The sequence below is a fragment of the Callionymus lyra genome, chromosome 11 (genome assembly GCF_982586985.1).
Source record: "Callionymus lyra chromosome 11, fCalLyr1.hap1.1, whole genome shotgun sequence".
Taxonomy (NCBI): domain Eukaryota; kingdom Metazoa; phylum Chordata; class Actinopteri; order Syngnathiformes; family Callionymidae; genus Callionymus; species Callionymus lyra.
The window spans coordinates 9,857,753-9,884,409 of NC_141828.1; the positions used below are offsets into that span (position 1 = coordinate 9,857,753).

The 26,657-nt window shown below is 39.3% G+C and overlaps 1 protein-coding gene across 1 annotated transcript in view; it reads left to right on the forward strand.

The window, feature by feature from the left end:
* The window catches only part of adgra1b (adhesion G protein-coupled receptor A1b), a 243,757-nt gene that overhangs the window by 66,568 nt on the left and 150,532 nt on the right, over positions 1–26,657 (forward strand). The window contains exons 7-12 of the mRNA XM_087803267.1: positions 1,739–1,952; positions 12,729–12,893; positions 15,750–15,969; positions 16,639–16,788; positions 20,955–21,116; positions 21,305–21,523. Of these exons, the coding sequence (XP_087659393.1) occupies positions 1,739–1,952; positions 12,729–12,893; positions 15,750–15,969; positions 16,639–16,788; positions 20,955–21,116; positions 21,305–21,523 (1,130 nt within the window). The remainder of the gene's footprint in view (positions 1–1,738; positions 1,953–12,728; positions 12,894–15,749; positions 15,970–16,638; positions 16,789–20,954; positions 21,117–21,304; positions 21,524–26,657) is intronic.

The following is a 26,657-nucleotide window of genomic DNA, read 5'->3' on the forward strand; positions in this document are numbered from 1 at the left end:
ACAAATGAGGTTTCCAGTCACTTCACAGCAGCAGTTAATGCCTCCCACTTAGCTCAGTAATTGTGTTTTGGATGATGAAAGGGTGGTGACTGTTTTTAAAAGTGAATGCTAAATATTTGTAGTTAAGTGAAATGAGCTAAAATGAAACCAAAATTGGTAACTGAAACGTGCGTCGCAGTTTGATCCGTTCGGTTAAGAGACCAGTGGCATAATTACTAACACTTGCAGAAACTTCCTCATAGGATGTCAAGACTGTCTGAGTCGCTCCCAGATTCCCTCACTGTTTCTCGAAAGTAGAACCACTGATTCACCAGGTTTTTTCAAGATAAAATACACTTTCAACTTATTCTCGCCTCTTGCATGGTTGTAACGTTTTATTTAGAATAAATACCATGACATTTATTTAAAGAGCAATGTGTTGGTTCAAGTGTCAGTTAAATTGATCTTGGACTCTATTGAACTCATCAGTATGTGTCTGTCTATATTGGGCAATTTGACCCACGATATCACTTCCGGAAGTCTCAACCGCCACAGAACTCATTGTATAAACAAAGCGGGGTGTGATTACAGCTGGCTTGAAGAGGAGTGAAGCCATAATTATGTTATATTGGTCTTCACTCTTGTAACATCTCGTTCGCCGGGATTCAGACTTGGGAAGATAATTACTGAAAAATTGTCATGATGATGAAGCTTCATGAAGCAGTGTCGGGTTGTTTAGAGGTCAGTAGGTGGCGCCATCAGTTAAAAAATGATGTTTCATTAGAACAGTTCAAAAGAAAAGAAAATGGTGCATAGATCTAGTGGACCGCCAAATGAAACTGCTTCATGAAGCTTCATCAAACCATCACTAGTTTTAATAGTTTCCCTTTAACTTGGCAAGAACTAAATGTGCATTCATAAGCAAACTGAGATGATGCTCGTATTTTGACAACCAACATATGAGTCGACACTGTCCACTTGCTTCGTAAATGGAAACGTCTCTTTCGGGCGAATTTCTAACTCATTAATCATGCCAAACTGACAACACTGCTCAGGATTCATCTCAGTAAACTCATCAGTGCTGAGGTTTTCTTTTCTATTTATTTTTAACACAAATAATTAAAAAAGTTATCATACAAAGAAGCCCAAGTAGGTCAGTGTGTGGGTTCCACCATAGTGACTGTCTTACCTGCACACTGTCAAAGTTCTTTGCTTTTTTTTAGAATTTTCTCACCAGCACTAACTTGTACAATCTACCTTTAAAATCTGCACTCAACTGTCAACCTCTGTCCTTGGCAACGGGATCAATAAAGGTTTGCGAGAGGGGGGCTCATGGGTCTTGTTTTCGATGTCTTGGATGCCTTGTTAATTGAGAGATCATGTCATCTTTGTTGACCTGTAACTCCTTCTGTATTCCCACACACAAGCTGGGACAGGGTTTCTAGAACAGGAAGTCATGACCTCTTGGCTCTGCTGCAGCCTCCACCACGTGACCTCTAGAAGATACAGTTGTTTGGCTCAGGACTGAAGGCAATGCTATGATGTTTGACATTATGTTTCTTGTGGTTTGACTGAGATGTGAGAACAGCCGTGTGTCGGTAGATAGAGTTGTGATAAAGGTGTGAAAAAAGCTGCCCCAGTGCTTGTGGTGGTAAAAGCTCTGTTGATATTTTCTGTCAAGGGTGAACGGACGACCTCTCGAACAACACGGGTGAATGGAGGGTTTACAATCTGACTTTTCTCTTTCCTCTTCCTACAGATGGATCTCTGGAGATGCCGCTGTTCCAGTTGATCCCCTCCCAGAGGCAGCTGGTCTTTCAGGGAGACCGACTCCCCCTCCAGTGCACCGCCACCTTCTTGGATCCCTCGGTCGAGCTGCGCTGGCGCCACAACGGCCGTGTCGTGATCACGCAGGAGGAGCGAGGCGTCTACCTGGAGAAAACCCTGCTGCACGACTGTTGCTTGCTGACGAGGTACAACCAAGAAAAAGTGGATGAAAGCGTCAAAAGATATTTGTGTGGTTCAATGAATGTTGTTGTGTAGAATAAAGCTTTTGTATTTCTGTCTGTTAGCGACAATCAAACAGTGGATCCAGTGTTGACAATGGGACAAGGAACAGATGATTGCATTTTTGGTGGAGTTCCTTTTGAACCCTTTCACTCTCCTCCTGTACCTCCTTCTGTGCTCCCGCTGTGTGTGTTGTGCAAGAAGTTCCCGAGTGCTGTACAAGATATTTCAAATAGAAAATAAAAGGCATAGAATATCATCACCAAGATTACACAAAGGATTGACGAAGAAAGAAAGAAAAAGGTTGAAAATGAGTGGCCTTTAGTTTCCGTGTGATATTCTTCTATTTATGATCAAAAGCTGTGAAATTATTTGATGCAACGAACCACATTTCCCTGAACAAACACACACACACCGTTACTTTTAAATATAACAGGTCCAAAATCTGTTCATAAATAATGTTTTATTGGACTGTTAGTCTTTTGTGACCCAAAATAAAGTATAGGATGTAGGTATACAATGACAGAAACCTGAAAATTAGTGTTGCTTGCCAAAAACTGTTTCCAAGCAAAAATGTTATATTCTCAAAGATCGGTCACTCTTTGAGACGACATTCATCTATGTTCATGAAATCTGTGACACGTCTATGTATAAGAGTAGGGCCTGGCTAGATACCAGAGATAGTTTGGATCCAGGAATAGGTGGAACGATTATAGTTCTTAATACCTTTCCAAGTCATGGGATGTGTCAAGAATCCATCTCTGGAATATCAGTGAAGAGTGTGTTTTTTTGGGATTCTATTGTGACTGTGACCTGCATGTTTGCAGGTTCTACATTGCAACATGTCCCCTTCCATGTTCTTCAGAAATTGTCCTAGGACCTAAGCCAGCCAATGAAGTCTCAGAGTAGAAACTCTTGCCTTATTTACGAATGTCACTTTTCCACTGAACAGTTTCAACCATACTTGACCCGACTCTTCTCGATTAAACTCAGTTATGTTGTGTTTACAACGGTCCTCTGTCGTACCTCAGACGGTAGTGTGGTTGGCTTGTGGCGTGAGAAGTTTTAGGTTTAATCCCAGCTCCAGACTGGGATGTGACTAGATTGTCCCTGAGCAAGACACTTAACCCTCATTGCTCCTGTTTGTTGAGCTGGCGTGCTGCGTCGCAGCCTACTCCCATCAGTGTGTGATTGCTTGTGTAAATGCATGACTTGGTGTCAAGCTCTTTGGATGCTGAATAAGCATAGAAAAGTGCTGTACAAGTCAGAGCCATTTAAAATTCACCTGGGAAACAATAAAGATTACTTTGCAAACTCCTGGTGCAGCTTCTCGTTGCTCTCTCCAACTCCCACTCAATGTTTAGTAGTTATGGTTTGTGGACAGTTAATGGCTGTGCAGTTTGTCTGGACCTCTGACCAACAAGATAGAGGATTTGATGTCAGAACCTTTTCGCACCGATATAAAAATACTCCTTCACTCTGTGTTTTTTTCGTTAAGTGTTCCTTTTTTCTGTTTTTGGGAGTCGCCTGCCCTGACTCTAGAGTAATGTCACTCTCTAACCAATCTGTGGTGAAAGCAGAGCAGGTACCAAAAATAGTATCTGCTTCGATGTTCCGTGGAAACGCAACACGAAGCAGGTAGAGTCTTCTAGAGTAGGGCTAAGACAAGCCAATGGGAAATTGCCATAAGAGAGTTAAGTTTTTATCTTGGTACCTTAGTCAGATGTTCGTGCATTTCCAAATGGGAGGAGACCTTCATGGCAGACAAAGGAGTCTAAAAAAGGGAGACTTTGATGATAAAGTTAGAATACTCTGAGATGCACATGTGAGGTTGATGCTTCGTGATACTTTGTTGTTTTCATTCAAAGTCACACATCTCAATCCATCAGCATCTACTTTGTCTTGCTCATCCACCGTGTACATAAACGCAACACCCTCAGCCTCCTTCAACAATAAGAGCACGGATTAGGCTTTTGTTATTCCGCCCTTGATAAAGATCGGAAAGGACAGGACAGAATAGGTTTGGCTGCGAGCCATCACCTCCGACTAATCTGCGGCTTGTCTCTGGAGGTTGGCCGTCCAGTCGATGTCACTCTCTCACAAAGAGAAACAGATGCTGAATTATAATTGGCCAGATAACGTTGTTTCGAGAAAAAAAAACAAGGCTTCACGCACTTCTTTTCTTTATCCAAGCCATAAATCTTGGGTCTGTTGTCGCAGCAAACATCAGAGCGCACTCCAGTAAATGTTCTTGATGTAACTCCGTGGCAACAGAGGCATCGCTGCTGATTAGTGAGTGTTGCCACCGGTCTTACGACATGAATGTCTGCCCTGAGCCGACAGGAATATGGATGTCAACAGGCGCTTCTTGTTGTTTGGTTTATTTAGCAACTAGAAGGCCGGCTTCTTTTTTCTGCCTCATTTCTGGGAAGAGATAACATCCACCTTGACAGAAAATGCCACAACTAGTCAATATTATGTGCTTTTCATTACCACAAAACATCTGCTCTGGTCCCCAAAAGAGAAAGCGCTGCCTTGAGTAATGGTGTGAGAGACAAGAGAGATTTTTAAAGTCCATTTGTCCTTATTGAGCCATATTTTTTTCTTCTTCACAGTTGCTTTTGTGATAAGTCGATCAATAGGGTTGACACATACGCATTATCACATGTAACAGATGCTGTTGTGTTCAGGAACAGTTGGTGGAGTATTGAAGGGAGTCCCTGGGTCAGTCACGGTGATCATACGTCCTCATTTACCTGTCCAGGGGGAGTTGATGAAAAAGTCGAAGTTTGACTTTAGGGCATTTTTGTTGATGTAGCAAAAACTCCACTCCACTTAGTAGTGTCCTCATTGAGGGGATTCAGAATATTGTCAAACTAGAACAGACAGTAAAGTACATTTGTGTTCATGCATAGATGCTGAACTGACCCCCATCACAAGATCAAAACACCGCACCACAGGAGACAGAGCTTTTGCCATTTCTGACCCAACCCTCTGGAACTCCCTCCCCCTAAACATCCGAAACTCAGACTCCATAAACTCATTCAAAAGCCAACTCAAAACTCACCTCTTCAAGAAAGCATACGACCCCTGACTCCACCCATACCATACCTGATCCTATTTTGAATTTGTTTTCGTGTTTTTTCTTTTCTTTTATGTATATTCTATGCAATGTGAAGCGTCTTTGAGTGACCTCCAAAAAAGCGCTATACAAAACCTATCAATTATTATTATTATTATGAACTAACAGAGAACAGTCAAGTCATTGATATGTTCAGGGACAGTCTGTGAGTTGTAGTTGGTGCCAGAACACTGTCAAAGTAAAGTATTACATTTGTTTTAATTACTAAAAAAAGTTTCAAACGTAAATTCAAAACAGTGTCCACACGACACTCAAATATGACATCGCCCCGAGAACAGAAGAAGTCAGAGGTGAAGTAAAAAATGACGCTTCCAAGAGAGCATATGATGTTATGGCGATTTAAGTATGGACTATTGTAACCTACGTAAAGATGGAGGTAGAAGAAACAACCTAGAACAAGAAGGAAAGGAGATTTTGATGGATTGATGAATGCACAGATGAATGGATGGACAGCCCCCATGATAAACAGATGGACGGACATGTTGGGGATTTTGTGTTCCGATGAACCGACCCCTCCCCAGTCTCGTACGTGGTGGTGGAATGAAGGACAGACACATGGATGAGTTTAAGAAAAATGCTCGTTTAGTGAATTATGCAAAAGTCAGAGACAAACTTACGTAAACACGGGCGCTAGCAAGCAGAGAGATCTATCGCAGACGTCTTCGAATGCCAGAACGCAAAGATCAGACAAAATGGTAGATCTTTATAGTAGAATATTCAGGTTAACGCCTCTAGTCAAATGTGAATGTAGGATTGGTCAGTAACTGTCAACACTTGATTCTAAAATGGCCGTCTCACGTGATCGTAGTGGAAACTTACCGAAGGTTTGTTGTTTTCTAGAGAGAGTTTGTTCCCAGCTTCTTGCTGGACTGTTGTGTCTTTCAGTGGGAGTTTTCAAACAGGTGTCCACAGATTTGCTGGGAGTCTGGGATTGTTTAATCTTTCTGTGTGTGCAAGGCTTTGTGACCTCGGCCTTGAGTTGCAGTCAGTGAATGCAATGCAAGAATAGGATTATTTAGTATGAATTAAATATGAAAGATTATCAGTTAATCAAGTGACTATTTGAAATGTGTGTTAAATCTAGATGATTGATTACAGTAAAGTTGTCATTTCCTTACAGACAAAAAGATGGATGGACAGATAAACTGATTGAAAGAATGGATGGTTGGATGGATGACAGAAAGGTGGAAAAAATGGAAGGAACGGTGGATAGATGGCTGGATGGACGGACTAGTGGGCTTATGGACTGGTAGAAAAATGGATAGATGAAAAAAAGAAGCGCAGATGGATAGATGGATGGGCATTAACATGGATTGACGGAGGGGAAGGAATGGTGGATGGGCGGCGAAAACGGAAAAGCACTTTCAGATTTCATTATTTTATGAAACGTTATTAATGAGCTCAATGGGACAACAGGCTGCCTCATTTTCTGGGAAGAAATAAAATCCACAGCGACAGAAAATGCCAGAACCTGACAATATGTTGTGCTTCTCATTACCGCATAACATCTACTCTGGTCCCTAAAAGAGAAAGGGCTGCCTCGAAATAATTGAAGGAGAGAATGTATAAGTTTATTTTTTAAAGCCATCCATTCTTTTATAGCTTGTTTTTCTTTCAAAATGTATACGTTTTTAGCTTGAAAGGACAGATGCTGCAGTTAAAGACTCACTTGCACAACACACAGTAGAACATAAGAACCGCAATGGTTTCATTGGATTACTAGATCGGAGCTAAATATTGTAAAACAAATAGTGCCATCTAGTGGCCCTTTAGAATGACATTGTATCGTTATACTTCATCAGCCGTTTCATGAGGCATTCTTGCTAGTTTCCTGGCGCATAATCAACATTTCCAAGACATCTCATAGAAATAAAAAGGATTTTTTTTTTTCAAACAGACGGATAAACCCATTTTTGGCAGAGCAAATAAAACCGCTCCGAATCATGGAAGACTGACCTACATGTGTTTTAGGAGTCATTTGTGGCAGCAGGTGGCCCATAAGGAGATCCACTTCCCTTTGTCTGTGAACAACTGGTAAAAAAAATGATAGAAGAAACAAACCCCATGAGCTTGGATGGCTCAGCGAAGTGGCCAAGACTCCTGTGGAGCCGTGGTATTGGGCCAAACTGACTGCATGCAGCTGAGAGAAAACCAGCCTCATGTTTCATTAATCGAACATTTCCAAAGTGTGTAGCTAGCAGCAATAGACTCTTTGGAAGTATCTTTCCCAATCCTCATTTTTAATCAGTGTAATCTTGCACCAAAAAAAAAAACGCATGATAAATCTGGAAGCGTTACCGGAAGAAGAGGGAACTGTAAGTGGTGCCTGTGGTGATATGTGACGCTAAATTTCTTCCAACTTTAAAATTGCTTGAATCAAATATTCATAAGCTCTGTTTGCTCAGGAACACTGGGATTTAACCATTACAGAGACAGGTGTGATTACACAGACAACACACAAAAAAGAAGCTTCTCCTGCTGAGTGTGCAAATAGCTCGTTGTTAGTTAAAGTAAAGGCCAAAATCTTAAGATAATCATGAAGCTGTAAAAGAGAATATTTGTTGAACAAGATATTTTATGTGCCATCATGAGGAATTTATATCATGCTGTCGTGTCGAAGAAGAAGATAAGCCAAAAAAATAGGGCTAAGTTTTTCAACTATAGTCACACATTAAGGGTGTGAAAGAAAGAAGGAGAACGTGGACAGAAGAGGACTGGACCTCAGCAGGAGACCAACTGTTTTTCCTTCTAGAGAAGCCAGTTAAGGATTTATTTTAAGGAAGCCTACCAAGTGAGATATGACTTGGAGGAAGCCCCGGGGCAGACTAAGGAATTGTTGGGGGGACTATGAGTCTCTTCATCGGATCCCTGCGAATTTGGTGAAAAAACAAAGACACTGTTAAGTCCGCCATGGTGTGAGAACCAGACCAACTGTTTATTTTTATTGGATTTTTCATTATTATTTCATTCAGCTCTCAACTCAACGTGATTTACAGTATGTAACCCTTTGTGCAAACTGCTGTACAAGAAGGTATCGCGCAAAAATCAAACAGTAAAATCATCTTGGCACATGTATGCACTGTCTCTGTCTTGTACTGAACCGATAGTTTCCTGATTTGGGTCAGGACGTGTCACAGCTTCATAAGCTTCTGATGGAGCCCTGCCTGTTGATTATGCAAACAAATTGTCAAATATCAATGCACAAGAATAAACGTTGCTAATGAGCGGTCGAGGTCGGAGCAACAATGCTGCAGTGTGACGGTGGATGTAGGTCACGGTTATTGTGCACTGTTTGTGTGAGCTCCCAACCTGCTGAGTGTAGAGATCTCCTCTTCCGTACAGTGGAGCTGAAATTAAACTCATCGCAGCTCGGCGGTTGCTTTGAGCGCCGCTCTTTTTCAGTGTTGATGATGAAGTGATAGCATGATTTACCTCCTCTGGCTGTAGTGGTTGTAGACGTGGGGGGGGGGGGGTAATTCGTCTGTATATTCCCAACATTCACATGTGATATATGGATGGACAGATTGATACGATGGATAGATGGATGCACAGACTAGTGGCCAGATGAGATGTTTTGATGAAAAAAATGATGGATAAAGGAAAGATGAGCAGAAGAATAGATGGATGGACAGTTGGATGGATTGATGGATCGAAGGAATGGTGGATAGATGAATGGATGGACAGACACGTGGCCAGATAGACTGGTGGAAAAATGGATGGATAAAAGAAAGACGAGCAAATGGGAAAATGGATAGATGAATGGACAATTAGATGGATTGATGGATAGAGCAAATAATGGATGGATAAAGGGATGGACCGACACGTGACCAAATAGACTGATGGAAAAATGGATGGATGAATGAAAGATGAGCAGATGGATAGATGAATGGACAATTAGACTGATGGATGGATAGAAGGAATGGTGGATGGATGAAGGGATGGACTGACAAGTGACCAGATGGACTGATGGATGAAAGAAATATGAGCAGGAGAATAGATGGATAGATAGTCAGATGGATTGATGGAAGGAATAATGGATGGATGAAGGGATGAACAGAGAGACAAGTGGCCAGATGGGCTGATGGAAAAATGGATGGATGAAAGAAATATGAGCAGGAGAATAGATGGATTGATAGTCAGATGGATGGATTGAAGGAATGATGGATGGATGAAGGGATGGACAGACAGAGAAGTGGCCAGATGGGCTGATGGAAAAATGGATGGATGAAAGAAAGATGAACAGATGGATGTGCAGTGGGATGGATTGACGGATGGAAGGATGGTGGATGTATGGAGAGATGGACTTTAAGACAGACTAGTGGATGAATGCAATGATGGAAAAATGAATAGATGGATTTTCAGTCTGATGATGGATGGATGGATGGCGGGGCAATCTGATTGAACTGGTGAACAAATGGACGGATGCATGGATGGATACTAACTATAGTACGAGCAGGTGCAAATCCTGAAGGTTAGAGCCAGTGTGTTAATAACTGTGATCTGCGTCACTGAACACATCCTGCACTCTTGGTAGCAAATAGATCCTTTATCTCGGCTGTTAGAACACACATTCTCTTCCTGCCAATTCCATTATCCGTCCTCAAATGTTCCACGAGACACCTGAGTTTTTCCTGGATTTCAATAAACGGTGTGTCTGTGCAAACACTCGGGTAAACCAAACCGAGCAAACATCGTCTTAGTTCCCCATTGTGGGATATTTTGAGCGAGAAATGACAAAACGAAATTACTTCAATATATTTTGAGTTCTAGGAAAGACAATAGCAGCAATTTTTGGTTAAAAAAACAAAATATATATATATATATATATATATATATATATTCTTCAAATCTAAAACCACAATTACATCCGTTTACAATTTAAATTGGACATTTTAAGACTGACTAAACTAAATTAAAACGGTATACCTTATACAATGATGTGTAATTAATCAAATCAAAATACATCCCAGGTGTGGTTATTTGGTCCCTAATGAATCTATATGTGGCTTGAATGACACGTTCAGCTTAATAAAGAGTGACTGGCTGTCAATCATAGCCCAGGATATCCTCATTAAAGGCTCTAAAACACACAACTCCACTGTGGTACTTCTGGCTAGCATCTGTTTGTCTAGTCGAGTCATTTCCATGAGATATTTCACAGTTGAACATCAGGCCACGTAACATGAGCTGCAGGAAAAAGGGCAGAGTCGGAAAACTCTGAGGCGTAAAGTGCACGGAGGTCCCCGACATTCTGCTTCAGACCTTCAAACATCATGTAGTCCACAGATTAGCTGGGGGGCAGTGTGTAGAGAGCTTCATGGATTATCTTTCAACGACCAGGTAGCTTAATTCGAGCTGTACGTTCGACTGATGGACGGGTTTGGTAGGAGGAAAAGTAAGCTTGCTGTTGGTGGACGCATTTTCCCAATAATACTTCTTCAAAAGTGAGATTTTTTTCAGTTACTTCATCCTAAATTTATCGAAACAACCTCACAGGAGTACACAAAACAAGGTCAATAAGGAAATGGATGAACGAGTTTAGTGCAAAAGTATTAGATTAAGTTAGTTTATATCAATCTTATCAGTCATAAAAACGAGCATCCACGTTCCACATTTGCCATCTTAATTTTATAAAGAGATTGATAAGCTTTTTTTTTCTTATTTTTCCACCAAACAATTAATACTCTTTCTATTATAGCTTATCAACTTTTGTTTAGTAGTACATCTTTTTCTAATATTATATGTTTTAAGGTAAAATACAATTTTTGGAAACACTAAAACTAGCCTTTTTTTTTAAGTTGTAAACCAGTTCCTTCACTATTTCTTTATTTGAATATATGTTTTTTATGAAAATGCTTAAGTTAAACTGGTGCTGAGACTGTCAGGTTAGTTCACTTAGGATACCAATGTTGACATGCGAGCACTCGCATGTGGACTAGATGGCAATTTGTTTTTGTTTATTTTACAATTTCTTCAAATGGACAGGACATAAAACATTCAAATTATGCGTCTCACTTTTCTGGGACGTAGACAGGGAGGACATTAGAAGTAAAGTACAGAGACACAACAATTAAAAACACAAACTAGCACTGAATTGAAAACACAAATAATTGAACATGATAAATAGTACATATAGATTAAATCCATCATTAGAAAAAATCTCACAATGAAGAAAAAGGCTCATGTTTGTATTAGTTATAGCAAGTTGAAGTTTCCTTTTTTTTCTATGGATGTCATCATCAGGTGACGCAGAGTTATCAGTAGTTTTATTTTTGGCTCATGGCATCACCAAAAGTGTTTTTATCTTTAGTAGTGCAGGTTATTTGAGTACAAACCTTGCCTTGTGTTTTATTCCTAGAGAACTTTTCTGTACAGAGAGAAAGTGTGGTTCACAAAAAGAAAAGCTAGTTAGGCCTACATTTATGATATAAAAATGCTTAAATAAATTGTATAAATTAAAGTGTTGGATATGTCTGTGCATAATCCCGGAATGCTCTAACCGTAAACAGACATGCTGGCCAACAAAAACTTTCCCTGAAACGTCTTAATTTTAACCAGTAGATGATATAAACACGATTCATTATTTTCCTCTTATCTTTCATAAAATCAATGCTTTGAGACTCAAAGAGACACCATGTCACGGAATACATGAATAAAGTTGTGTATTTTGAATGCAACGCACATACGCAAATGGATCGTTGTTTTCCCAGATGGTGTTCCACGCTTTATTTTTGACCAAATCAAGTTGCCGTAAAAAACATATAGGATTGAAATATGTCACTGTACATGCTTTACCGGATCGCGTAGATTTCCCGGATCGTGTTCTGACAGGATGTATCGTATTGTCAGGTCTTTAGGTAAAGGTTTAATGACCTCCATGTTGGTCATTTTGTTCTTAGATGTACTAAACCTCGATGAAAACAGGCAACCCTCCAAAAAATCCCTCCAAATATGCGACTCTCATATCCCGGACGGTGAAGCACATCATCCTCCCGCTAACAGAATTAGTTTCCTCCCGCTTTGTCAAGTGTTGCCCATTACGAAACATTGATTTCATAGCTTAGGTTCCATCGCAATTGTCTTTCCTCTATTCAGTGGCGAGGATTAATTGAATCATTGTGTACGTAATTGTGTTTGAAATTACACAACTATCAAGAAGCTCTTACTTCCATGGTAATGATATCTGTTGCTAAGCACTTTTTTTCTTCTTTTTTTTTTGTAAATGTTTCCAGTGGAAACATCAAGATGAATCATGTTGGCAAGGGGCCTGTGTTTGGCTTTTGTCAGTGTTTCACCAGCCTTTGTTGGATCAGGCCGTCCCCATTGAGACCGAAATTGTTGTGACAATTTGAAAAGATAAGCATGAGTAATGATCGTCTTAAGACACCGCCAAGTTTCTAAGCCGGCTGATGCTCACCCGGGGCTCATTAAACACACATTTCTCTCTTCTTCTGTGCACTAAGTACACACACCGAAAAAAAACTTCCAATCTCATCTCTAATCTAAAAATAGCTTTAAAATCAAATTTAAAGCTATGGCTTATCTTCCATATGTAGCGTCTGCTGTATGATAACGATAATTCTTCTCTTCTTTTGTCTAGTGAGGTCGTCCTCTCCAGCATAGAGTTTGGAATCGCGGGTGTCTGGGAATGTGTGGTGACCAGTTCCCGCGGGAACGCCTCCCTGCAGATGGAGATCGTCGTTCTGGAGACGTCGGCGCCGTACTGCCCGGCCGACCGGGTCACCAACAACAAGGGAGACTTCAGGTGAGTCAGCGACAGGTTCATTCAAGGACAAGATGTTCCCTCACCGCCACCCACCCCTGTTATCATTATCTTCTGGTTTAAGTCGAATTTCATAAAATGTTCACGGTAATTAACACAAATGGACTATAAATTGCTGGCTTTGAAACCCGAAGCCAGGAGGTTGTTCGCATAATACAGCAATAGTCGCACCTCGCCAATGATTTAATTCAGCCGAACATCAAGACCCAGAGTTAATACTGTAATCAAAGCCGGCTATTATCTCGCAGCGGTAGTTTAAATCTTACCATCCGCTCAGCGGTGACAGGATCCGACGTTTCAAATTACGGCAACTCCTCAACCTCCTCAATACTTGAGGCTACCATTCCTCTAGTGCTCCTGCAGTCCAAACACAGACCAGATTCACCCGAGTCAAGAGTAATGTGTGCGTCTCAGTACAATAACTGATGAGCTATTGGCGCGATTTAAGAAATTCAAACGCATTGTCTCAGTGAAATGCAACACAATGGTAACAAATCTGTGAAATACAGATAGCTGTAGAGAGTTCACTGAGAGGGAGTGAGACGAAGATGGAGCAGTGATGGAATATAAGCTTTTGTTTGAAAGGAAGTGCGTCAAAAATCTCTTTTTTAGGTTGGAAAGCGAGTAAGTCAAATTAAAACCTGTAATTTATGGTATTGGTGTCAGATCAGTTTTAAATCTACAACTGGCAGTAAAAACTGGATTATAAAAGTTGTTGTAAAATCCATGACATTCATCAGTTTTAATTATTTACATCAGACTTTTTACCGTGTTATCAAAAACTCTGTTGAATCCCAGAAATGTAATGAATCTTGAAGTAAATACCTTTAACAAATAATTCCACTGTCATCAAATAAAAATAATATTGTTAACTTACTGCATCTTGGAGAGGAAGAGTTCAACATTTAATAGTTGGGTTTTCCCGTTAGCTCTTTCAAAATAAGTAAGTCTCTCATCATGACCATGTTTCGAAGTTATTACTTTATAAAGTTCTCCCCCGTCTGAAATTTCCGCGAACAAGAGGTTACGAGAGCGGAGTCCGTTATGATGCGATCTTGGCTTCACTCCTCCTCCAGCCAGCTGTAATCACGCCCCGCTTTTTTATACAATGAGTCCCTTGAAGGTGTAGACTTCCGGGATTGATGATACGCTCCGTGAACTCTATGTTTGACCAATCACAGCAGAGTGGGTGTGGTTATGGTAAACGAGATTGCATCTCCAAAAAAAAACTGTTTTCATTGGGAGGGGCCTAAGCACATTTTCTAATGAAAATATTTCAATGAAAAGAGAGTTTTGTACAGACAAGATACAGACGAGTACAATTGAGGTCCAAGATATATTTAAGACACACTTAAATCAACACGTTAGTTGCTCTTAAAGCATAATATATGCAGGTTTACAAAGGTTCAGTTTTAAGGTTTGATATCCTGAGACTTTCCAGTCATCATACAACAATAGCCTGTATTTAAAATAGAAACTATTCTCACACATACATGAACAAACGTGTGTGTACGTGTCACTAGTCATATGTGGTCCTTCGTGTCGCCGCGGTTACTTTACAACCCATTTCCAGCAGAGCAGCACAGAGGCTTTTATTTCTGCCGGAGCATTGAATTAATGAGCTGGAAAATGAGCCCCCTTTTTTTAGTTGGGGAGGAAAATTAACGCCGTTTATTACTAAGTAGCTGCCGAGGCTCTGAGCACGTGCTCTGGAATAGCAGGTCAGAATGGAAGGTTTGGAAATGAATGGTCTCTTTTGAACCATCGGTTCTTTTTTCTTAGTATTTTAAATTAAAACATTTGACACACAGCATGTGTCTGTGGAGTTTTTCCAGTACATTCAGGATTGATATTCATTGAACAACTCAAACTAAAGAAGCCTCCCGCGGCTTATTTCCTAATCATGGTAATTGAGAATAATTAGGCAGGTTTGGGTTTCGAGAAGCACATTAGCGAAGCCTGGAAACACTGAAGACAAGAGCAGGATTTTCACTTTTTTCTTTTCATACTCGGAGAAGGTTCTACCGAGTGAACCGGTCATTTAACAAGCCAGAAGCATTCAGAGAATGACTAGAACAGACTAGTTCAAGAAGCTACAATACAAAATCGATCAAATGGTTGAAATAAATAAATAAAAGGGACAAGAAAAGCACATGTGTGCCTCAAAACTCAGACAAGAAGTCAATCTTTATCCCTGAAATAGGTAGTAGGCATGTCTGGCTGTCTCTCTCTTAGAGAAGGTTTTATGGGGAACGGCAACACAATCAGGTCGAGGAAAAGGCAGCAGAATACCCCGAAGAAAATTCTAATAAATTCGATTTTTATTCAATTTGAAACCAATCCATATGTGGTACACACTAAGTAATTGAGATTTTAATCTAATTTTATTTATAGCAAACATGTGGAAGGAAAGCAAAGGACCCCCAGTAGTTTCTTCTTTATTCTACAATTTTAAGGCCAAGAATCCACCTGAACTTAATTTTTAATTATGTTTTTGTTTACCTGTTTAAGTCCCGTTTTTAATTTACTGCTTTTGTTAGTGATGTGTTGATGAAGCTTCACGAAGCAGTGTCTTGTTGTTTAGAGGTCAGTAGATGGCGCCAACAGATTAAAAATGATGTTCATTAAAACAGTTGTTCAAAACTAAGGAAAATAGTGCAGAGACGCCATCTAGTGGACTCTGAAAATAATGACACTGTTTCATGAAGCTTCATCAGACCGTCACTAGTAAATATCTCTTAAACACCTCTTATTATCGCTGATATTTTCTTAAAAAAATAAATGTACATTGGAATAATTTTCATCTGTTTTATCACCTGGGTCTCTTTGGACCTGCAGGTGGCCAAAGACACTGGCTGGCATACTGGCGTTTCTGCCCTGCGCTCCGGCGACTTTCGGCTCCGCCCCTCACCCATCGGGTACGGTATCACACCGGTCCACTCCCAGAGAGAAGAAAGCCTGGCGCCGCTGTGACCGGACCGGGCGCTGGGACCAGGAGGACTACACTCAGTGCCCTTATGCCAGCGAACTGACCCGAGTGTTGCATGAACTCACACAGGTAGTGATCAGAACTTTAATTTATTTTTCATTATTATTTTTATTATTATAGTATAGTTATAGTATCTCTTAACTCCCTCCACTCTAGTAACTTAGGTAGTAACTTAAGAAGTTACTTAAGAAGCTACTTAAGTAGTTACTTAAGTGCATTTTTCCCGTAGTATTCTAGTGTTTATTGTTTAATCTAATGTTATTTGTTGTTGATATATTTCGCTTTATTACGATTTTACATTGTGTTTATATCATTCAATGGCTGTGTTTTATTATTTTATTATATTTTTTATATATTGTATCAATATTATTATAATTTGTTTTAATGTGTAATGTATCTCCTATATGTATATTTATATATATATTTATAAAGTTTTTTTTATAAAAATGTTCCTAATGTGGGAAGAATAATGGTAGTATATTTATACACAATAAAAGTTATAAGTTATTAAACTGTCAACAGAAAAGGGGAAGAAAATTAATCATTTTAATCATATAACTAACATTTTAATGATAATAATTATTTCTTTCCTGTTTCATTTAATATTATATATATATATATATTTTTTTTTTTGTTTTGTTTTTGTTTTTCTTCACAAATTCAATTAATAATATGTTTTATTCATGAAAGTATTGAACAATTGGATGAATCTGTGCTGAAATGCTCTTTCTCCCCCAGATCACCATCAACACCACCAACGCTCAGCCTCTGGGGCGGCAGCTGGTGGCGTTCACCAGCAAGGCGGCTCACTTCACCGACGTCATGGACGTCATCTTCGTCACACACCTCGTGGAGAGACTCACCAGGCTGGTGGAGAAACGCAGGGATGTAAGTCGACATGTGGTGTTCATTACAGGGGCTCTTAATCCATATTAGATCTCATACATTAAATACTCCATTTATTTTTGTTGTTCATGATGATGTTTTTATTAGAGTGTAGATGATGTTCTCCTCCTTGTAAACCGTAATTATTTGATTCATTCATTTTCCGTGTTGCTTAATCCCTAGAAACATTGAATTGCATGTTCATATTTAAATGTGTTTTTTTCATGTTTTGTATTTTACACTAAGTAATTCAACATTTGACCTTAGGTTCTTTACCTTTTACCTCTTAAAATAATCATTACATATTTATTATTTAATATTATTTAAATTCAAAATAATTATATACATACAGTATATACATATATATGTATCAATACAATGCAATTTAATAACATTTAATTAATTATTTTTAATCTCCTACCGCAAGTATGTTACCAATATTTCTGTCATATGACTGCTTCAAATTATCGATGGTTGGCTACAACAAGTAAGTAAGTAATATTTATTTGTATAGCGCTTTTCCAGACCAGGGTCACAAAGCGCTTAAACAATCAAAACAATACTCAAAAAAGTATATACTTTAAAGATCAAGATAATACTGATAACACAACAGGAGTTCCAGAAAATCAAGGAAAAGCCTGAACAAATAGAAACGTCTTAAGATGTTTCTTAAAGGAGTCAGTAGATCCATCAAGCGCAAAGAGAGAGGAAGATCGTTCCAAAGCTTAGGAGCAACAGACTTAAGAAAATGTTGGTTAAGCCCCGCCCACTGAAAACATGTTTTTTCTGGAGATTGAATCTTGTTTACCATAACCACAGCCACTTTGCTGTGATTGGCCAATCATCAAGGTTTATCGCCGCGTGTTAGCAATCCCACAAGACTCATTCTCCAAGGGACTCGTTGTATAAATAAAGTGATTACAGCCATTATGGACTCTCCCCTTGTAACCTCTTGTTCGCTGAGAATTCAGACGTAGGAGAACTTTATAAGGTAATAAGTCCTGGTCATGATGAGAGACTTACTGCATCTTGGACTTTAAGGCTTCAACATTTGAAATACAACAGTGAGTCAGGAGAGTTTTGTTTTCACAATGAGTTACTCTTTAAGAAGTTAAGTTACCCACATCTTAGCTTGAGGAACCCCAATTTGTCCGTACAAAGTTGGAAGAGGCAGTGTTCTAGAATCCCACCACCGTCGTGTTCCCCTTCATCTCCGAGTCCACCATTGCTCCCCCCCCACCCCCCCCAGCACAATCGGACCGGAATGACAATCACAGGAAGACGTGATCCCACCGTTGGCAAGCCGTGACTCCCCGCTGTGGGTGGATACAGCACACGTCTCTCGCCGGAGGGCGATCGCGGGGCTTCATATCCCGCTGAAGGTCAGGCTGAGCGAGTGGGAGAAGGTGCTGAGCTTCGCTCTCGCTTGTCCAATTACTGATCATAGGTCACCGGGGAGATATTATTAGACGCTACTTGAAGGTTTATCACTCCTTAGACAATGCTGATGAGACCACCCTCTCTCATTCAATAAAAAAATGGGCAAATGGAGCAACAATGAAATGTACAGTAAGTAAATAGTAAGCTGTCTCCCAAAGTGGCAATTATACCCCGTCGGAGGAGCTAATCTAAATTAAATCTCTCTATAATGAATGAAGCCACCGCCGCCTCCCTCGCTGTTCTGACTGGAGATTACAAATGTCTCTGTTGTTGTGGGAATGATTGATGTGTGCGATGAGTCCGCCTTTGTGCAAGTGTAATTCTGCACCTCCTTTTGTCAGTTGTAGAAGTTATGGAACCAGAAAGTAGAAGAAATTAAGTCGCTAACATTTTCTTTTGTTATATTAGACCCAGTTATTGGAAAGTTCCGTTTGTCTTGCCGTCATGATGTTCTGTTGTATTACGTTAAAACAAAACTCATAACAACAATAAAGACGTGTATCTCAAAACAAACTTGTTCTATGCAAGCAGGTCAAGTTTAATTTAGATCAATGTGGCTTTGAAATTGATTTAAACGATCTGAGAGTCTTTTGTTCCCTTTTCTAATACAAGTTACATTGTTCAACATTATTAGAGTTTTTGACAGTTTAAATGGATGAAAAGACGAGTGCAGAACTGGATTCTACCTCTTATAAATATGCTAAGGATTCTAAACGAACAAAGAGACGCGCTGAATCTCAACTATTTGACACATTTACAATAGGCAAGTAATATTTGTAGAGCACTTTTCTAGACCAGGTTAACAAAGTGCTTAAATAATTCAAACAATACCCAATAAAATATATACTTAAAAGTACTTAAATACACCACCGAGACTAATGCAGGAGTCTCAGAGAATCAAGGAAAAGCCTGAACAATGAGGTTTCTTGAAGGAGTCAGTAGATCATCAAACACAGAGGAAGATCGTTCCAAAGCTTAGGAGCAACAGTCTGGAAGGATTTCTCTCCTCTGGTCCAGAAGCGTGTTCAGGAACCATCAGTAGATTCTGATCCACAGACCTCAGAGCCCGAGCTGAGGTGTAAGGCTGGATCAGATCACTGATGGAAGGTCTGATCATGAATGGATCTGAAAGTTAGAACCAGAATTTAAAAATCAATCCTGAAAGAAACTGGCAGCCAGTGAAGAGTTTTATGTGAGTTCTTCTACTAGAGCAGGTCAGAATTCTCACTGCAGAGTTCGGTATCAACTGGGGGCGAGACAGATCGTTCTTTCTTAGACATGAAAACAAACTGTTGCAATAACAAGACAAAATGTCACTTCTGGAACCCTTAATATTCACTTGTTCTGCTAGTTGATGCCTCAATGTCCAGCCTGTTTTGAGCTGCTCTAGTAGGACATGAGACATTTTTTCTGAACTGAAACAAATGTTTTTTTCTAACATATACATTTTGGTGTTATCCCTTTTTGTCACTTCTTATGAACTTTTATAACAACTGTCATGGTTGACTTGACTGACAGCTACTGCCACTATATTTACAACAGAAATGCCTGTGTTTTCATCGACCAAATTGAATTAATCGCGCACAAATTCTTCGCGCCACTTAAAAGTAGTTTGCCTGGCTAAACAGATGGCATTTCCAAGATGGCCGCCATCCACATTGGCTTCAAAACTGTTTTCCATAGTTTAAAAAAGTCTATACTTCTTACTCACCATTATCCCTTTCAACCTATCTTCACCTCATTCCCTCTCAGTGAACCCATCACTGTAGCTGTCGCGGTTATATATGGAGATATGCCCATGTTGTATTAATCATTAAAATAAGGACCAAAAGCAATATTTAAGAACATTGTTAAACAATTGAATTGACAGATTTTAATATCAAACATAACCTGACAAACCTTTGGAGAAAGAATGTTAAGCTATGTTTGATCATGAAGGTTGTATAAGAGGAAGAATGAATTATCAATGTTCGGCAAATGCTTTCACTGGAATTCCTGTCACGGTTCATGATTTATTCCTGCGTCTGCTTCCATTTACACATGTTTATAAAGAACACTGTACACTTTGGTCTTGGAAAAATTAACTAGAAGAACCACAATGTCTGGGATGTTGGGATTGCTATGGTGCGTTCAAGAGCGAAACATATACTGTAATGAAATGTGAATAATTTAATCACTTAACAGGAATACTTTTATTAATAATCTAACACATAGAAAACACATGGGCTTTCTACTATCTTTAATGATTTAAGTTTTCTTGTGATTGTTTATTTATTTAATATTTTTTTGTATCCATTACTTATTCATTATTATTATTTTACATTTGACAAATGAGCATTTGGGAATGTCCTATTTAATAAGGGGACATAATTGACATCAATGACGAATAAACATTTATTTGTGATTTCATTTAGTTTTTATTGTTGGCATTGTTAAAATAATGATGTAATTGCTTTTTAATTATTCTTAGTAACAATTTGTGCAATTGTTATACAGTTATTACACACTAATAGTCACAAATGAATACCACTAATGATATTTCGATTTTCTTCGGCCTTTAGTTTCAATCAAAGGGAGCTATGAATACAAAGAGTTCCACAGAAACGGGGAGAACCACTGAGCAGGAAGTCAATTTCCCAACCTGATACAATATGAGGATTTGACCTTTTCCTGCCTCCGTCTCTCTTGAACGGCCTCCCTAATAAATCCAACGCTTGTGTGCTCGGCAGCTGGGAGACTACATATCCGACATAGCCAGCAACATGATGCTGGTGGAGGAGCACATCCTGTGGATGGCGCAGAACGAAGCCAGGGCGTGCACACGCATCGTCCAGTGCGTGGAGCGCATCGCCGACCTCACCCTGAGCCGAGACAACCGGGTCATATCTAAGGTAGCGACACTTTTCAAAGCGAGAAGCTTGATGAAGTTTTTCATGATGTTAGTAATGTGATGAAGCAGATGAAGGAGAAGACAGATGAATGTTTGGTTTGACACGGTTAATAGAAGCATCAGCCTAATGACTTTCTAAACATCTTCCTTTCTTCTTCCATCATCCATCGTTGCTCGCTTCTCCAAAAGGTGTCTGCTAACATCGCTCTCGAGGCCTTCCTCATCCGACCGTCCAACTTCCTGGGCCTGTCCTGCACCGCTCTCCAGATCCCGCCTCCGGTTCCGGCGCCGCCCGACACCTCGCCGCTCCATCACTCGAGCAAGGAGATGAAGGCGGAGCAGGAACCGTTGCTCAACTTCAAATGTCACACGGTCAACAGCAGCAGCCCGGCCAGCCAGCTCAGCAGGGTAGGACGCAAACTATAAAAATTCACCAAAAACCCACAATGATGTCAGGTTAGTTTAACACACTCCCTAAAGTGTATAAACGTCTATGTACTATGCTAGGACTATTTTTCGGAAAAACAAGCACATAATTAAACCTTGAAACTCAAGAAGTAAAGTTGGCTAACTTAGAGCCGTTACTATGAAGTTAAACCGAAAGAAGAAACATCTAAAAGGGAAAAAATGAAAGAAAAAATACATTTTAGTTACATTAAGGAACTCAAATGGCTAATTTTTAAATATATTAAAATTAGATTATTAATATAATAATGGTAACAAAAACTCTGTCATCAACAATAATAGTAACAATACTACTCCTTATAACCAAATACAGCTTTTTGGTTTGTTAAAATAAATATAATTATCAATCGTGCTTCACAATTTGCCTTACTTTTTTGTACGTTAATATGTATGCAAATATTTATTTTTACTTAATTTCCAGATAAACATTTTGATATTCAAGGACATAATGATTTGTGGAAATATTACATTTCCTTAAACAATATCATTTAAAAAAAAATAAAATGTTAACAATAAAGCCCCTTTATTACCAGAATATTCACTTGTTGAAACTGAACAAATAACAATCGAATTATGAATTTAAAGGAAAAAATTTTTTGTTGGTAGTAAAATAAAATTTGTATTATTATAAATTAGAGAACATTCTGATCGAAACACCAACATTGATGTAAGATCCCATATTATATTATTACTGCAATTATTACTAGTTTAGGAAATTGTTACTTTATATTCTTCTATTATCAATAAAGTTATTGTTGCGTGTTAACTTGAGATGAAATAGAATATCATAGAAAATCCTAAATGATGAGACAACATAACATATATTGTGACAAAACGCTATTTTAAGTAGAATATTTAAAGCAGAGTAATGTCTAAAAAAAATGAGAGAAAGATGTTTGTTTTTATTTGGTGCCAATGTAAGCATGAAGTAATGTGCTGTTGTGTTTACGGGGAAAGGTGACTCGTAAGTGTTGCTTGTACCTGAAGAGTGTCGCCTCTGTTATGGTCGAGTGCCGGAGATATTGTTTCACGATGAACTGCAAAGTGAGGCAGAGTGTTTCGCAGGTGAAGCCGAACTCTCTTCAACCACACAGCTGAAGAAGAATCACCAGCTGCCCCTCTGGGTTGTTTTGGTCTATTTGTCGCGCCGACATGACACCTTGTTTGTTTTGGCTGACACGTCGTAGATCAGGTCCTGATAGGTGGGCTTGTCCACAAACAGCAGGAGTCGGTGGAAATGTGCCACTCCCCTGTGATGGATACGGTGGCCTTGCGTACCCGTCACTTTAAATCAGCCGCAGCCTCATCATGGCTCCTATTGAAGCTCCTCCAAATGACAAACGGTGAAATGTTCCTTCCCGTTGGCAGCGACTGTTTTTTTTTTTCTGCTGCATTTGAACTTTTTACCCTCGAGCTACTCCGCCGTGTGCGTCTGTTTGCTCCTTCTGTATCCACACAAGTGTGTACCAGAACCATTTTGACTTGTTTCTCATCTTCTGTGCCGAGTCGGTGTCAAGTCTCTCTGGCCTCGTGTGCAATTACAGCACTTAGTCGAGTTCTGCCTTTAGGCCTTTTGTTCAAAGCATCGCCTCGGAATCTGGACCGTGATGGCATTTTCTTGTCTTCCTCCTAAAATGTCCATCTAAAAATATTATTAAGCTATAAGATCTTGTGCTTGATTCTAAGAACATTCTAGCAGGAAACTTGGTGGTGTTCTTTTGATACTGGTTAAAACGGATATTTACACAAAGTATTACATTGGCCTTGAAGCAACACTAAGTAACATTCTGTCATTATATATATTAAATATATGAATATGAATAGACAAACTTAAAACATAGACTTGTTGAACAATTCCTCATGTAAAGACTTCAATACAAGATGGATGTTGCAGACGAGCAGTACGGAGGTATTTGGATGTTTTTAAGTGTCTTTTTGGACAGAGATGAAGACGACTGAGCTCCAGTGGCTGCATTAAAATGAACAAACATTTTTGTCTATAACTCTAAAAAGGAACAGATTACTCCCATAATAATAATCCCAACCCTTAGTCAACATGACGGTGAGTAGAAAGCTTTGTTGTCAGGCGTGTTCTGATGCAGAGGAACATTCCTCGAGCCACTGATATGACTTTTTAAATACCTTTTTAAAGTTCAACTAAAGTGTCAATTTAAGTGTGTAAGTTTTAAATAGATAAACCTCTATTGTATCAAAGCACTTTTTCTGTAGATGAAATCCTGTTTATCACAACCACACCCCACTCTGCTGTTATTGGTCAAAGATCGAGGTTTGTTATGACGCATAATCAATCTCTTAAGTCTTCATCTCAAAGTGACTTGTTGTATAAACAAAGCGGGGCATGATTCCAGCTGGCTGGAGAAGAGTGAAGCCATTATTATGTCATAATGGACTCTCGTAACTTCTCATTTGCCAAGATTTAAGACAGGAAAGAACTTTGTAAAGTAATAAGTTGAAAACTTGGTCATGTTGAGAGACTTACTGCATCTTGGAGAGAAAGACTTCAACATTTGAAAAATGGGAGCGAGTCACGAGACTTGGGTTGTCCTTGGGGTTGACATTAGTTGCACTTTAAGATTTTTTTTTTCTTAATTGATAAAATGATACCAAATCGATGCGTAGTTTAAAGGCTTCTCCTTTATAGTGTCTCTTGGCCTCAATTCCGTGCAATGTGTGCCTCACAATAACCGCACACTTATGGTCGAGCGAGCTTATGAATCCATCGATAATATTACTAGAATAAAAACAACATAAGACTGTCGATCAATTACTTGCCTTTGATCCGTCGCCGCGTTGCCGTCGATGTGTTTTGAACACCAGACGGCTGACCTGTCATTTACATGCCGACATGGCATCCGAGCTCATTTACTGTAGCGGATTAACGAAACGCTTACTGGGAGAGTTTTCACCCGAGCGAACACGTCTTGCCTTCACTTGACGATCCCTCAAGCAGAATCCTGTCCGAGTCACTTAAGTGGCCTGTTCTGTGTTTACTTCCCACGTGCTGATACGGCACCATTTTCACTTTGCATCAATTGGCTTGAAGAGTCGGTTTATAAACAGAAAAATAAAGTAAAACGCAGGATGGATGTAAGCAAAGAGCGTATATATCTATTAGTGCAACTTAAACAAGCCATACCGAGGCGGAGCGTTCCATAATGAAGCGCTCGCTTTATCGCCATAGTCCTGGGAGTCATGTAGTTGTCGGGGCTTCTCTGTGCTTACATCTGCGCTAATGTTCCGCCTTTTGTTCACTAATTTAGCGCCTCATTCAGAAGGCTCCGTCAATAGGAAAATGCTTTAAAATGCCTGATGTACTCGGATGATTTCAGGGAGGGAACTGGAAAGGTCGGTCTTTGTTCATCAGATGAAGGAGTGTGTCAGTGTTTCCGCCTCGTTGAGCATCTTAAATGAACACACCTTCCTCTCTATCTAACGGAGATGCTCCTAAAACATATTACTATGCTCCGGAGGGTTCGTGAGAGGAACCGAAAGAAAAGCCTCTGCTCTACACCATCGCTCTTCCTTTCACTCGCCAGCTGGGAAACACCTCGCCAATTATCGATAATCTGGGGGAGTCTCATTGGGGCAGTTCTTTACACCTGCCTTGGCGTTCAGTCAAACACACTCTCATGCTTTTTTTCTTTCCTCTCTGGCTTGCTGGGAAGAAATAAAAACGAGCGGAGGATTTAATCATTTTATGGACCATCTGTGTTACCCTTGCATAAGATAACGGTAGATCTAAACACAGACCAGATTCAGCCATTCATGAGACAAGAGTAACTTCTCAGTTCAATATCTTCTGAACCACCAGTGTAAGGGTATTATTTCAAATTGTTTCTGTGAATGTTGAGGCCTAAAATCTGCACTGATGAATTCACTGGGAGTGAGTGAGAATAAGAAAAAAAATGTTTGGATGTTTATCAAGTATAAAAGTGAATTAATACATTTTTTGAAGACTTGTGTTGTTTCACATGTTTAACATTCTCAAAACCACAAATTAAAAAAAAATGGTTTCAGGTCAAGTATTGCTAAAAACAACTGGAAGTTAATTTTTCAACTGCCGGAAAAATTAGTATAATAATGCATTCAAGAGTTCCCACCATGTCGAGATAACTATTTATTTTTTAGTTTCCATTCAACATGTTTTTCCCGAAAAGAAACTAAGAGCAATTATATTGAAAAAGATAACTTTTAAATGTATTTTTTTTTTTTACAATTTTATACAAGGCCAAAAATAAACCAACGAGTCCAACGTTTCTATTCATTAAAAGGTTTATAGTTTATTCATTTTCTGAAAGTACTGAGCTACTTATTCACAACAAGCCATGTGTAGAGTCATGCAGGATTTTGAGTTAATTCCCTCTCACTAATTATTGTTTCACCTTCTTACACTTTGCTTTCATTGATTTCCATGGACAGAAGGTGAAGTGAACTAGTAAGTAAGTAAGTAAGTAATATTTATTTATATAGCGCTTTTCGAGACCAGGGTCACAAAGCGCTTTATATATATAAAAATATTTATATATATATTATCATTCCAGGTCAGGTTTAAACGAAACTATTGGAGCGACGGTTGGTTGTGATGTTAGAGTGTTCATGCCATCCTGAATGGATTCTGAAAATAATGTCAGTAGTGATGGTCTGGTGAAGCTTCATGAGACAGTGTCATTATTTTCAGAGTCCACTAGATGGCGATCTCTAGACTATTTTCTAGTGATGGTCTGATGAAGCTTCATGAAGCAGTGTCATGTTGTTGAGAGGTCAGTAGGTGGCACTATCAGTTGAAAATTGATGTGATGTTTCATTAGAACAGTTGTTCAAAACAAAGGAAAATAGTGCAGAGACCGCCATCTAGTGGACTCTATGGAAAATAATGACACTGTTTCATTAAGCTCCATCAGCCTTCCACAAAACACAGGGCTCTGGGCAGCATTGGAGGTGAAATGGCATCAGCATTAAGATTATATACTCACACATAAAAATGTTCAACATCCTTCAACGTTAGTCATCATGACATCAACCACCTTCGTGCCAGCAGGACGGTGTGTCCAGACTA